Source organism: Diadema antillarum, unplaced genomic scaffold, assembly GCF_040938485.1.
Source record: "Diadema antillarum isolate AM-2024a unplaced genomic scaffold, OU_Dant_1.0 seq00001203_RagTag, whole genome shotgun sequence".
NCBI lineage: Eukaryota > Metazoa > Echinodermata > Echinoidea > Diadematoida > Diadematidae > Diadema > Diadema antillarum.
Window position 1 is genome coordinate 358,066 of NW_027271996.1, and position 15,356 is coordinate 373,421.

The window sequence follows — 15,356 nt, forward strand, 5'->3', positions numbered from 1 at the left end:
TAATGAAAACGTGCAGTTGTTATCAGTGGGTTAAGTCTCGGCAACAGAGGTTGGAAAGTAGAGAAAAAATATACATCTGATGTCGAACCAACGTGCCTTCCAGCTCGTCATATTTTGTAGGCAGCATGCATATATCGTAATAATGTTTTGATCAGGTAATAATGTTTTGGTCTTATTAAGTGGACAAATATTATTTAATCTACAAATGTCACTTCACTTCCTTCCAGCTGAATTTGATCCGACACTTACATCAAATAAGGATCGTATAGTTATGTTTGGTCGCGTTTTTGCCAGTATCGCATCGAGGCTGGCCTCATAGTTTTGATATTGTTGGCGGTTGCAGAACTAAACGAACCCTCGGAGATGTCTGGTGACCGTGTATTTTCCGTGCATCTTTCCCTGCTTTGTAACAGCGCGTCAGACAGGAGAAAGCTATAGGCCTACATACCGTGGAGAATTAGCAGTTCAAGCGCCTATCAGGAGTTTGAAACATTGTTTATAATTATGCGAGTGAGAATGAGACCATCTACTCCGATTAATCAATCAAAACATAAAGCATGAAAATATGCTTGTTAAATGAAGGCGGGGTGCATAATAACTTCATACGCTCAGCTGATAATTTTTCGTTTTGATACCCTTGTGTCATGCCACAACTACAATGCCATGTATATGAGAGTTCTTTTTTTATTATAGATGTAATGATAACTTATGTCATTATCGGCAGGAGAGCATAAACACTTGAGCTCGAATGAACACACTCTTCCGTAAAATGTAGAACACACAACACATTCATGCCGTCTCTATTTTTTTTCATCTCATCAGGATTTCTCCCCCCCCCCTCCTCGTCTCCCCCTCCTCTCCCCATCATGCAAATCAAATACGCAAGTATGATGCGTAACATCATTGTTTTATGAGAGTGAAAATGACAGCGTGTGGGAGGAGAGTTATGGTTTGCTTAAAGTGACGTTAAAGAATATAATTATGTAGGCCTAATTGAAGTGTTTCTATTTCTGAATGATTCCTGCATTTTTTTCATGGTAATGTTTGTGCCTGTTTTGTTTATGGAATTTGTTAATTGGTTTCATTTGGATAGTCCATATTCAGCTGCACTAGCTGGCCTTCCGGGTGCACGTCACGAGTTCGACACCCACGAGTCAAACAGCCCACGAGTCATTACTCACGTGCCATACAGCCAACGATCTAGACACTATGAGTGAACAAGGCCAATGAGGTTCCACATCAACTAAGATAGGCCCACGAGCTGTACGGTCCACGAGGGTAGACACCAGGCAAATAAGGCCTACGAGCTTGACACTAGACCAAAAAGAAAATGCCGTGAGCTTCATGTTACACCACGGGGTTTAAGGTTCGTAGTGTCGAGTTCTTGTGCCTTATTTGCCTAGTATCTAGCTCATGGGCCTGTTTTAATTAGTGTCTTGCTATTGGATCTGTTTTACTTGGTGTGTAGCTCGTGGTCTGTATGACTCGTGGATCTTTTTTAATGCATGTCTAGCTCGTGGTCCGTATAACTCGTGGGTGTCAAGCTCGTGGGATGACCTCTTTCTCATCGAAGAGAGGCACACTTTAATGTGAGTTCCCGAAACAATTTCCCTGTATGTTCTTAACTCGGTATGCTATGTGTTCCCTGTGTTTGCTCAAAAAGGTGTCATGCAGGGAACTCCTGTGTCGTAAAATGTGGAAAACAAATGCAAATGTGAGGCTGAAAGAGAAACAGAACACACTGGGAGGCGGGATAAACCAGTGTACAGTGCAAAGAATCATTTATTGAATGTGCAAAATGCTACAATATTGAGAACGTCAAAGTGCCAAAAAGCCGCACGTACACTCAAGAAGCTAGTTATTTACTGCATCGTTAGATACGTCAAAAAGGTCACAACCTTCAAGGAGGGTACTCCTCAAATCCATTTTACAACTAAAATTGTTATTTCACTTTGGTTTAAATCCCCTTCTGTAGAAAATATCTAATATTACAAAAGCTATTTTGTGTACTTCTTGAAGTATACGTGCTTGCTATCAAATCCATTGATGCAAAAATAGTGTCTACTACTCTTGAAGGTGAAAGCGAATCCGTGCGATGAATTTTGGTGTTCAGGGCACCGTTTCGTGAAAGTTTTCAGCCTTTGTCCTTCTCGTACAAAATTCCTTTGTTTTGATTGGCTGAGAAGCTTTCGTCACTGACTGTTACTATGATAATTGTCAGAGAATGACAACTTGTAAGGGATGACAACTTTCATTAATGATTTCAAATATTGGACGCTGCAGTCTGGGTACAGTTGGAGAAGGAATATCATCTATTATTATCAAAGATTGCCCTTTTAAACCTTCGTTGTCCTGTAACATCAACTTTTAGTCAGTGAATTTTACATTCAAATAGATGAAAAGCACATTGTTCTCGTTGATTGACGCATGAAAGATTCTGAATACTAGCCTATACATCATGTAGTGAATATTTATTCAAAGGTGATTTTTCAGTGTGCACGGCATTGTAACTGCGCAATGACAAAAATGATTTAAGATAGAATTACAAGAAGGGTTTTCATCTCTTACATAATTGACCTGAACTCGTTTTAACTCAAGACTTTTCACATGTTGTATCCTATTACGCTATTTCTGTTCCAGTAAAAGGAACACTATACTTATGTTGCCCCAAAGTGAGGGTCAATGTATACTATGTTGTCAATACAGTGTGTAATACAGTGCGCCTCTTTAATTTTAAGTCTGTTGTCAATTTCAGGAATCGTTGCATTCTCACAGAACTCGAGCGTGCAAAAATAACATCCATTAATAAACACATAGGCCTACTGAGTAAATTTACAGGGTCTACATGTGCAAACTTGGGCGTCAATTAGAAAACAAACAAACAAACAGCCCACAAACACAGATATGCAGAGAAACATAAGCACTATATAAATCGTTCCTCAGGAACTTTGAAAATACTTAGGCCTACTTACTCCGAAATATGCCGAAGAGACAGAACATTGAGGAAGCCACGGCGAGCCGTATGCTGCCATTTCCCTTCGCTATACTGTGGTCTATATTCTCTACAGCACACGTGCAGTGACGATTCAAAAAGGCAAACGAATTTTAACATGCCATGTTCTACACACTTGAAAGAAAAAAAAAACTCACATGTGAACACATGAGTCATTTGAAAGGCACACAGGTTCACAGCTGAAAGACATAAACCTATACAACAGTTTAAATTCCGTCCCTAACTATTTAGAACAGTATGATTGTAAAAGGGGTGGAGGTAGATCGTAGGGTCTTAAAGCAGTTAGAATTTTGTCCCACCTGTGACGACAGACACGCCATGACGTCACAAAGAATTAATCGATGCGCAAGCTTTATCTCCTTTCTTTTGCCAAGAGCTGCACATACACACAAAAAGTAAAATAAGATATCGTTCACCATTTGATAACAAATTGGATAGACACTCACAAAGGAGCCAAGGTTTCCACGTGGCGCCATCACCAGGTCGTGTCAGTCCAGGTACTTACTAATCACGTGAAGATCGTAAAGGCGATGTTTTGTACGAACAAAGTACATTTTTGAGGCAGTGCGTCATTCTTAAACCGGGTTCTTAAACTAGCAACGATACTGTCGAATAAACTTAACAACGTACTATTACTCACCAGACATTAAAGGCAGCTTGAGATTCAGACTTACTCTGCCACAACTGCATACTAGTATACTTTATTTGAGAGCATTTCCTGGACCTACATAATTTACAGTCAAGCATGACATTTTCAAAATAGAGTGCGCTATCTACGATATCTTGAGAGATAAAAAGATATCATTAATCTATATGGACAAAGTTTGAGTTCAGACGACACGTCTTAAGATCTACAGATAATCATCAACTTTCATTTGCGTGGCAGGTCTAACATTGAGTTGCATCTGGTGAACCGTGTAAGAATGAAAACCACTGAAATGTGTTAGCATGAAAACCGTTGTATGATGCAGGGTGCGAGGTACATCTAAAAAGGGTTTATGATTATTTCAAACATTAACTGAGTGGTACAATTTTCTCGAATACGCGAAGAACTATTATGTACACCAAATGGTGAACTGTACTTTCCAAGTAGAAGAAAAAGAAAACATGGCTGTTGATATGATTCTTTACAACAACAAAAACTACACTTTCTTCTGTCCATGCCACACACCACACACTATGTCACACACACATGCGCGCGCACACACACACACACACACACAAACGGTGATAGATTTGATCTGTTATGATACTCAGAATCTACATTTAGCAAAATACTCTTTGGAGCGAATCTAAATTTGACACGGGTACACTACATGCTTTGATATTTCAAAAGCTACGATAAGTATTCACGAACCTTGAGACATAAAAGAAAACCGTCAAATTTTCAGTCACAAAAATCTTATTCCTATATCATGTATTTCTAGAGAGGTGCAGCGTTTAATCTATAAACGCAGACAGGGTATGCTAATCATGAAACACAATTCCACACTATTTCCTTTTTTTGACATCCCAGTCCCTGTCTATGCAATATTTTTTTCTTTTTTTTTTGGTCGTTGATTTAATCAAAGCATTAACGTTCACAAGCAACTGATAGAATTACATGTGAATTGCAAAGTAACATAATAAAGATTGTAGTTTAGATTACGCATATTCGCTGTTAGTATTTGTACTTGATGATACCTCGAACAAGAGCGAATGATGAAGACTTAACTGTACCCCGAGACAAAACTCTCGCTGATTTAGATCGGTTGAGGTGAATTTGTTCTTACGGCAATTATCTATAGCTATTTTATACATTTTTGTTCCGCTATTTGTGAATGAAAAGGTAAAATGCATAGAGAGATGGTAGCTTTTACGCAAGCAATTATTATCTGAAGGCTTTTTTTTTCAGTCAAAATTTATAGTTGTTCCCCTAAGTTTGGCATATGGACGGAAAAGAGTACAGAAAGACGTCATGGCAATAAAGGCTCAGATAATTATAAAGATCATAAATAGCAACACGTCTGCCATATAATTGTAATGCATAGAAACACGTTTTCCTCAATATATAGTATTATGAAAGACAAATATTAAGAAGAGCGATAGGCAATATGAATAATATTTCAGAACAGATTTGAAAGTCACGATGGTAGATATTTCAAAAGCATTGAAAAAAAAAATCATTAAAGGCATTAGTCTCAACATCGTATATACATGGTTGTGTATGATCATAATAAAATGCCATAAGCAATAAATTCAACATAAATTCAAGTCATATATCACGGGTAATGACAATTAAAATCTCTGTGCAGAATGATTATGAAATCTCTATCAAATCAGTTCCCCATTAGCTCTAAAAAAGACCCTATACGTGTGACATTTTCTTGAAATTAAGAAGACTATATGTAAGAACTGCATTATGTTTAGATAATCAGATGTGGATGGTTGTTTGTTTTTTCCAAAGAATTTTTACCATGACCGTATAGTATGACTGTCCCTCTTAAAGAAGAGTAAAAATTACTGACCAAAACAATTCCCAGCTGAAAAACAAAGTCAGAAATCGTCTAAATTACAAATACCGAAACCGGTTACCAGGTTTTCTGACTCTGAAAATCACTTTCAAAGGCACGAGAGCATTAGTGGCCAGAACAAAGTTTCTAACGTCCACCCCAACCATATTAACAGAGCACATGAGAAGAAAATGTTATATTTTGATAGTCTACACTATCACCACGTTTAACAGCATTTCTATATTTTCACAGAGATGTACATTGCAAACTAGTGGAGGAAATACAAAGTACGACAATATATAATTGAATACATAAAGCAATTTTGATTTTCATTATTTGAGACATTTACAACAATTTATAAACCTTCCTTTATTAGCCATCAGTCATGCGTCGTATTAACTGCGACCAAACCATTTATCATTGCATGGCGTATTCATATAATAGTGGCAGTAAGATACGGTTTTATGAATCACTGTATAGGAACATCAAACGAAAAGAAAAAGTTGTGTGTGTTAGCATAGAAAGGACCAATCTGAGATAATCAAATGAATTGCAAGGAATCGATACACCTTTTACTTTTCCACTTTGGTTGCTCCTCGCGTATGACATATTGTATTCCTTGATTTGCCTTTTCTGCTCTTCTTCTTCCTCGATGACAGCGAGGTCGAATTCACTTTCCTTTGCCGATCTTGCTCTCTTCGAAGTGAGAGGTACCCTTGTCCGTGGTCATCGTGTCGGCACCGGACGAGGACGTGCTCATCGCCCACTTCGAGTCGCTGACCTTGCCACGCTTGCGGCCGATGACCTTCTGGACCTGTCGCAGTGGTGAACAACGAATCGGCAAGTGCTTTTATGCTTGTTTGTTTGTTGTCGTTTTTGTTGTTGTTGTTTTTTTGAAGGGGAGGGACACTTTTCGCACGCTCATATATATTCGATGTATATATCTGCAGAGCAAAGTGCTTTTGTCCTTCAAAAATAATGTTCATAATGTTCAGCCTGTTCGGGTCCCCCCCCCCCCCTCCCCAGAAAAACGTTTACAGCAATATGTTGCATACGAATTTGCAAGAGAGAAAATATATATACATTGCGTATCAAAAAATAAAGGTAATTCAACTTTGGTAGGCTACTATTTTATGATTGTCTGCTATGAAGAGCACAATGTTGGTGGTGAGGAAATAAAAACTCTTCCTCTTTCCATTGGTACCTAATTATGTCGACACATGTCATGCATGACTGAGCACATGAACTATAAAGGCAACAATGACAAATGACAGTTTTTTTTTTCCAAGTTTGCGTGTAACATGAAGGAACAATGTCTCACTGAGTGGATGAGATCTGTCAATGAAAGTTACCAATTAAATAGGCCAGCCTGTACAAATGCAGGTTTATGTTAAGGGTTTCTTCTAACATGTTGTCGTCCATAACCTTCAACTTGGCCACCTCTCCGATCATTCCCACAAAGGCCAACCCACATGCAGTCCATTTTATCTGTATAATTATGTTCATATTCAACACCTCTCGCAGCGACATACCAGTGGAATATGAAGAGAGAAAAATAGATAATGGGTTAGCCTTTGTGGGAGTGACCTGTGGCCATGTTGAAAGTTATTGACCATAAAAGGTTAGGGGAAACCCTAAACACATGCAAACGTGCAGTCAAGCAGGCTGACCTGTTAATTTGACAACTTCTCATTGACAGATCTCATCCATCCAGTGGGTTTCATGACGTTTGCTCCTGCGACAATCGCTCCCATGAAATATCTGCACGCTAAGCCAAGTGTACATTCTACCCACAAACGTAACCTTAACCCTAATCCTAATCCTCACATCAAACTAAACCTAGAACCCTCCCAACCCTAACCCTAGCTCCTTGGAAAGAGTGACACCGGAGCAATTGTCGCAGGAGCAAATAACGTGTCACCATTTATTGAGACATTCACTTTTCTCTCCATTTTTTTTTTCTCGCTAGGAGGTCGACGTTCTCCCAGAGAGGCCGTTGGCCTTTCGATACGCATTTCATTGTAAAATGATATAAAACACACTCTCACGCAAGAAAATAATGGTTATTAAAATGTCAATTTCCATTGGCAATTATACTGATTGATGTGGCGTAATGAGGAAGCTGACATTTTAGCAAATCATTTTTGATACTGCTTGTACTTCAGCTTTGGGTATCAAGGGCGGATCCAGGAACTCCTGAAAGGAGAGACGCCTTTGCAAAATTAAAGGGGGCGCACGCCCCCCCCCCATTTTTTTTCTTTTTATTTCTTTTGTTTAAACCAAAAATAAAGAGGGGACGCGCGCCCTGTGCGCCCCCCTGGATCCGCCACTGGGTTTAGAGTTGACTGATGCATAATGCGTGCAAGCATTATAATGATTTACGTCAACAAGATGATAGTCTGGACCAGCGTGTTTTACGGTATGATGAGGCGATAACACGATTCAATCATTTTGAACAAGACAAGTGAACATTCATGCTCAGAGTATCTGATATTTCATTTTGAAACAAAAAGAAAACCACACACTTCGAACTGCCTCCTCTAACAGTTTGGAAATAATTTGTCACATATATTCAGATAATGGATATCACAGTGAAAAGTCATAAAAAAAATTAATTTCCAATTTACCTCATGATGCATGACGCACTGGAAAATGAAGAAAAGCGGTCCCTGCAACAAGAGAGGACATTTTTCATATATATATATTAATTTCGTGACTCTCAGCTAGGAGATAGGAATTGAAGTTATCTGTGCATAGCAGAGTCTATAGATATGTGGAGTGGATTCCAATTGTATTGGAGACGGAATATTCAGGTTGTTTTCCGTCATGCTCTCTCCGCTTCTCAACTGATGGATCGGGGAGTTCTCTCAGCTACGTGGGCCTCGACAAAATATAAATAACAGATGTTTGTATTTTATCTAACTGCATGGACAGAGAAAAAAAAAGCCCGAACAGCATATAGGATCCAAAGTTGATCTCAGGTTTAAAAAGGTTGAGAAGCGTTGTTCTGTATAATACACCCTCCCCCTTTTATGCGCCACCATATGAATTCATAAGCAGTACTTCAATTTATTGGTCCATTACAAACGCATTGGGACCTACATTATATGGACTAGAAATATTACCATGTGTTTGTAGTAAGCATTGAAATCAATGTATAAATGCGATGATGGCCCTAGACGTTTACAGAGATCTGCGATGGGATGATTACTAAGATTAATACTATTCACGTGACCACAGACTATGTAGACATTTGGAGAATCAGACGTGTGGGTTCAGTTACTCTCACCGCAAAACAACTTTTGTCAAACAGATGTGTTTAAATTCATTCATCTAGCACCGATGAAATCAGATAAGGTTTTTTTTTCTAATTCTTAAACTGACTTATTCTCTTTTTATAGAAAATATTGACGATTGGGAAATTCTGTTTCAGAATCAAGTCTATTTTTGTCATCGGCAACCACACAATTACGATTGGTGAAAGTAAGTGTTGCATAATACACAGGCTGTGTTACTAAAAGGGACAAATTGAGCACATATGAAAAGGGATACTGTTGCCAACTAACCACTATACTTCCACTCCCTATAAGGGGTGGTAGTTGAGATGGAGCTTCAGGTTTCCACCTTTTTTGTGTGTAAGATAACTAGAAACCTGGCATGAAATGTGAAAGAGCATACAATTCTCAGAGGAATTCAGAGTTTATTTGATAATATTGGTTTTGAATCGGCTGAGATATTCAATAACAAAGAAGTCCTAATAAAAGGTGAGACACACCAATAGGACCATTTTGTTTTACTTTGCTTTTTTTCTATCTCAGTCATTTCTAAAACGATTTTCATCAAATTAACTTTCAATTCCTTTTAAAATTGTATGCTCTATCATATTAGCGAGTGGAAAATGAGCAAAGAAAATGGGATTCCATCGGCATTCGAACCCGAGAACTCGGGGTTGCTAGACTGGTGCTCTACCGACTGAGCTATTGAAAGCCCTTACACAGTGTTTGTCCCAGAAACCCCTAATTCTCAATGTTCGAATCATATTTCATACATGGTTTCTAATAATCTCGCAAAAAGTTACTATCTGAATATCCCATCTTTGTTTTGTTTCCCCCTCCCCCCCCCCCGAATTCTGAGTTTAGTTTTGGTCCCCCTGACCAAAACTCTACCATCTCTTTAAGGGCGTGGGAGTATGATGGTTAGTTGGCTAAAGTATCAGCACACTTCTATCGTGGGGAGGACAGTTAACCCGTTCCATAATGAATTCTGAAATGCTCGTAGGCTTAGTCGGCAGGTCACCACGTTTCTGCACGGAACGCGTTAAAGGGTGGATGTACCGTACCTGCAGAGCGTTGATGATTATGAAGACATACTGCAAGAATATGTTTTGGGATACAGCCTGCAGGATGGCAAATATCCACGTCATCCCAAGCATGGGAACCATGATCAGAAGAGCCCGGACAGTTGCCCTGGATAATGAAGCAACAGCAATAGAGGACAAGGGATGAGCTTGACGAGGTGCTCAAGGCAACCATTATTATCATTATTAAGGATCTTTAGTTGGTATCAGTAATTACTGTTTCACAATATTTTCGGCCTTCCAAGAAAGCCGCATACCAATCAGTTTAAAATGCGGCGTAGCAGTGAGTGCACTTACTTCAGTCTTTCCGTGTCCGTCTTCTTTGCGTTCGCCTTCAGGGACACGAATGTTCGCATGATGATAAAGAGGAGTCCACAGTTGACCTGTTGCCATAGAAACAAGAGTCTGGTGATGTACCTGATATCATATCAAGAGTTTGTGGCAAATATCAGAGAAGATGTCTTGAAAAAATTTGATGGGAACGAAATGCGCTTTTATTGGAATATTCAATTGTCAAATTTTTTAGTTAGGTTTATATTACTTTCATTTCGCATGTCGCAGGTCATGAATAAAAATCCGAGTTTTTGAGGGGGTATAGGGTTAGGGTTAGCGGGTCTTTTTCAGCGTTTTCTGTCATAATTGATTAGGACCTTGGAGGAGAAGTTGACCAAAATGAACGAAGGCGCCATGTAGTAACCTTTAATAGACGTTTGAGACGAAACCGTTTCATGTGATGATGTTTATATTACAAGTTCTCTAAACATCGTGCCCCCTCCCCCCCCCCCCAAAAAAAAAATACTGCAGTAACCAAACAAAAACACACACACACACACAAACATTTAACAATTTAGATTACGGAAAATAATAATCCCGATGATGTCATTTCTTACTCGTTGTAGAAATTCTGGGGGGGGGGAGGGGGGTTCTCAACACTGGGCACAAAAGGGGGAAGTCCCAGTGGACGGATATTGCATCATGGGGCTTAATCTACGCAGTGTCGGTCTCATTTTTTTTTTTTTTTTGCCTAGTGTCGGACTCGTGGGCTTTATTTTCGAGTTTCCAGCTCATGGGCTGTATGACTCGTGGGCTGTATGACTCGTGGGTATCGGACTCATGACATGTACCTCCCAGTCTACTAGATTTTAAACCATCTGCAGCATTTGGAAGGTAAGAACAGCTGTATACTGTGCCATTTGATCGCTAGTGTACTATCAGACTATAGTATTTTTTAGTAACTTACCAGCACGACGACACACACTTCGATCAGCCAGACGTACATGGTACCGGATTCAACGGTCAGCCAACAGCTACAGGGCAGGAGGGTGACGAAACAATAAAGATTCCAACAGAGTAAAGCACCACTCGATATGTCGTTATGATTATTAGCCCTTCAATAGATTTGTTCCTTCATAGTAAGAAGAGAAATGAAAGACGCATTCATGAAGATGCCCTTAAAGGGGAAGGCTAGTAACTGATCAGTGGGAATCAGTGAAAATGCTGGGGGATGATTGTTCCAATCCTTATGGGATTCACTCAAGAGTTCATTGTATATCTATTGTTGTGTGAAAATGATTTGCTTCAGAATGGTCTCATATTCTCACTCAAGAGTTCATTGTATATCTATTGTTGTGTGAAAATGATTTGCTTCAGAATGGTCTCATATTCAAGTAATGTGCAGTTTAATGCTTCCAGGTTAGCGTCCCTGGCCAGTGACGGAGCATTAATCTGCACATTACTTGAATATGAGGCCGTTCTGAAGCAAATCATTTTCACACAACAATAGATATACAATGAACTCTTGAATGAATCCCATAAGGATTGGAACAATCATCCCCCAGCATTTCCACTGATTCCCACTGATCAGTTACTAGCCTTCCCCTTTAAAGCGCAATTCTACACCCTGGTCATATTTGACGTTAACAAATAAAGTAGGGACCTATGTGCGGACGAACAGAACGATGAAAATGTCATCAGATCTGGACACAAAATAAGAAAGTTACTTGCCTCATGCATGTCACGATAAATTCAAAATGTATTTTTCAAGGATTATTTAAGAGTTTGTTTGATTCTCGTTTGCTGATTTCATAAGAAAAGGAGCCATTAAGCTTAATTACAAATGAGGAAACACACCTCTGCATTAAATTCGAAGACTGATTTTAATACGAGACCATTAATGAAATTTAATGAAAATTGCAATTATTTTAGGGTGATTTAGGTGGCCTAGCCTGGGAGGGAGATAATTGTTTGAAGGAAAATGATCAGTTGACAGAAAAACCATGATCACTTGAGGAATAATGTAAAACGAACAATCTGCATTAAAAAAATCAAACAAACGCAAAATCCTAACGGAGTTTTCTTTTTCACCAACTCAGTGAAAGCGTACGAAAGTTTATGCAAAGTGCAGAGAATCCGAGAGCATACTCACGCGCAGGCGGAACCGTATCCTTTGGGGATGCTCCCCATCAACACTGCAACCAGAACGGCCGGGATACCTGCGACGCAAAGGGAGAAAATGCTAGAGTTTCAGAGGAATCAAAGGATACCTTAATCAAAAGCGACGACCTAATTAAGATACATTCATCATCATCATCATCATCATCAACAACATCATCATCATCAGAATTCATCAAATCATATAATCAGTTTTTACGAGTACAGACAACATCGTCTAAATCGACCTTGCAGAAGTCTAAAACTTAGATAAGTCAAAGAAATACCCCTCATGAATGCAAACTGTTATTAATTCTACTGTGTAAAGCCGAAATTCACGTTAAGTCGAAGGATTTTCTCCGGTACCTTTTTGGATTCAACTCAAGTGAGGTTGACTGTGATTAATAACCACATTTACATCTTTAAATCATGAGACAGAAGATATTTAGATTGAATCCTGCCAGGTACCTCTCACAAGTCGAAAAATTGGCTAAGTCGAAGAAAAATCCACCCCAGATGAATACAAACATAATATGTTAATTCTATTGTGTAAATCAACATTCATTGCAGAGCCTCTTTGGAAAGCATGCTATCCTGGGTACTCAATTTTGGATTTGATTTGATTTGATTTGATTTGATTTGATTTGATTTGATTTGATTTGATTTGACTTGACTTGACTTGATTTGATTTGATTTGATTTGATTTGATTTGACTTGACTTGACTCGGCTTGACTTGATTTGATTTGATTTGATTTGATTTGATTTGATTTGATTTGATTTGATTTGATTTGATCTATTCATTCTCATTATGGCATCACTTTAGAATTCCTCTTTTCTTTTCAGCAATATCATTAAACAGTATAATATATTCATATCAGAGAAGGACATCGTTGTGTATTTTGAATCATTATGGCTTTTTTTGCTACATTAAAAAACAGTTACACAGTATAGTTTCCTATGAACCCATCATGATCGTATTCTTATATAGATTTCGGCCATAATGTGCATCTAATACAGTACTATACGATGTCTAGTATTTTGATTCTTATGAGCAAACCTTGACCAAGCCTTTGCCTTTGTTTCACTGCAAAAACCATAAAACAATGTAGAAAAGTAAATGTAAATTACATTTACGGTATAAGTCGACATGAAAGAGAAAATGATAGATTGATAGAGAGGGGTATGTAGGGAGGGAGAGATGAGGAAATAAACAATAACATTATCATAACTTTCTAGAAAGAAGGCTGATGTATTGGTAGATGAACAGAGAAGGGAAAGATAGAGAGAGAGAGAGGGGGGGGGGGAGATAGAGAGCTAGAGAACAAGATGGCGACAAGCTTCACCCCAAGCAGTGAGGACGATGACCCATCCTTTAACTGGTCCCTTGTGAGAGCGTGAGGCTTTGCGGTGGAGCAGAATCCCCTCCAGAAGCATGTTCACGGCATAGGCACTCAGAAGGTAGTGCATGATCCCGGCTATAGCTGTACACAGCACCTGGGATAGAATTCACGAAAATGGCCTTTTTATTTTTAACAGTTTATTTCATTTATTTATTTATTTATTTATTTATTCATTTTATTTATTTGTTTATTTATTCATTGATTCATTGATTTTATTTATTTATTTATTTATTTATTTATTTATTTATTTATTCATTCATTCATTCATTCATTCATTTTAATTACAACATCTCTTAGCAGGGAGGTTTCGTTCAGTTCTGCTGATATCAAACAGACCTGCTTTTCAAGGAAGCCCCGTTCAAATAACCTTACATCAAATCGGCAACTAACGTCACTTACAACAAACATGGATGAGTACCACATGAGTATAGACTTAGGTATGTTACATTCCCTTATTGATTTGTCTTTTAAAATCCTAACCATGGCTCAACCGTTAGAGGTAGAATTAATCCCATCTGAGGCAGGGGATAGGTTCGGACTCTTCATGTGTAACTTATCTTTTATTATTGCCTTTTGTAGATTTGTTTCCTTTTTCATTCTCCCTCTATTTTCAACGTAATTTGATATGAATGTACTTTTTTGTTACACTGGATGGACGACGAACTTTTAACGCATTGCCTATTATATATTATTGGCCATCACTCTCTAAACCAAGGGGCTGTTTCACGAAGCTCTAATTTCGACTCTTCAGTTCAGTTCCACTGATCTTAGACACACTTTTGGGATTGATCAGTCCTCACAAGCTAGGAACTGTTTCTTTAAAGGGGCATTCCAGACGATTTTCATAATTTCACATCATGTAGTACATAAATCGATAACTCTATGTACAGATTTGTGGAATATATTGTGGTTCTTGACCAGAGAAACAATACTTTGAAAAATGTTAAGCAAATTACACTGAACAAGAGTGATGACATATGAGGCTCACATATTTCAGAAATGTAGCAGTGTAATTCCATTACAATACTATTTGCTTGCGAGTTCACCTGTGTATAATATAATCTGTATATGCATGCCTTCTTCTTTTGTTCTGCTTCCTTGAGCTCCAACTCATGCATTCTTATGGTGACTTTGCCATGTCATCGTCCTTGTTCATGGCAATTTGTTCTAAATTTTGAAAATATTCTTATTCTTCATCCCAATTATCATAAATTCTGAAACTCTGTCCTCAGTATAACTAATTCATAGTTGTTCAAATGTAAAAATCTGAAAATCAACCGGAGGTCTCCTTTAACCATATAGGGATCGTTTTAAAGTATTTATTGGGCATCTATTTCTTTTCGCTTTTCAACTTGAGTAAAACATAAAAATGGCATTATCATATGAATTGCGTGGGTGAACTGTAGACAACAGCTCCTCATCGGATGACCACTAGGTTACTTACAGGATTGTGCGTTTGATCCATGAACAGCATGACAATCTGGGTGAAAGCCAGGGATATGGCTAGGGAGATGTGAACTTTGACCTGGTCAGAGCTGTACAGTCTGAAATTCAATGTGATTCAATTCAATTCAAAATTCAAGTCGATGACCAATCAAGTCTGGAGAGGATTTGACTTCTAAATTTTGTTGTCAGTACATGGGCACTTAGCTCTGAATTTCAC

At 38.4% G+C, this 15,356-nt stretch overlaps 1 protein-coding gene across 1 annotated transcript in view; it reads right to left on the reverse strand.

Moving 5' to 3' along the window:
* Positions 1–6,175: 6,175 nt before the first annotated feature.
* LOC139744691 (adhesion G protein-coupled receptor E3-like) overlaps positions 6,176–15,356 on the reverse strand; it is a 70,846-nt gene continuing 61,665 nt past the window's right edge. The window contains exons 9-16 of the mRNA XM_071655114.1: positions 15,138–15,237; positions 13,637–13,787; positions 12,288–12,354; positions 11,103–11,169; positions 10,160–10,245; positions 9,845–9,971; positions 8,133–8,174; positions 6,176–6,319 (exon numbers count right to left, since the gene is read on the reverse strand). Of these exons, the coding sequence (XP_071511215.1) occupies positions 6,176–6,319; positions 8,133–8,174; positions 9,845–9,971; positions 10,160–10,245; positions 11,103–11,169; positions 12,288–12,354; positions 13,637–13,787; positions 15,138–15,237 (784 nt within the window). The remainder of the gene's footprint in view (positions 6,320–8,132; positions 8,175–9,844; positions 9,972–10,159; positions 10,246–11,102; positions 11,170–12,287; positions 12,355–13,636; positions 13,788–15,137; positions 15,238–15,356) is intronic.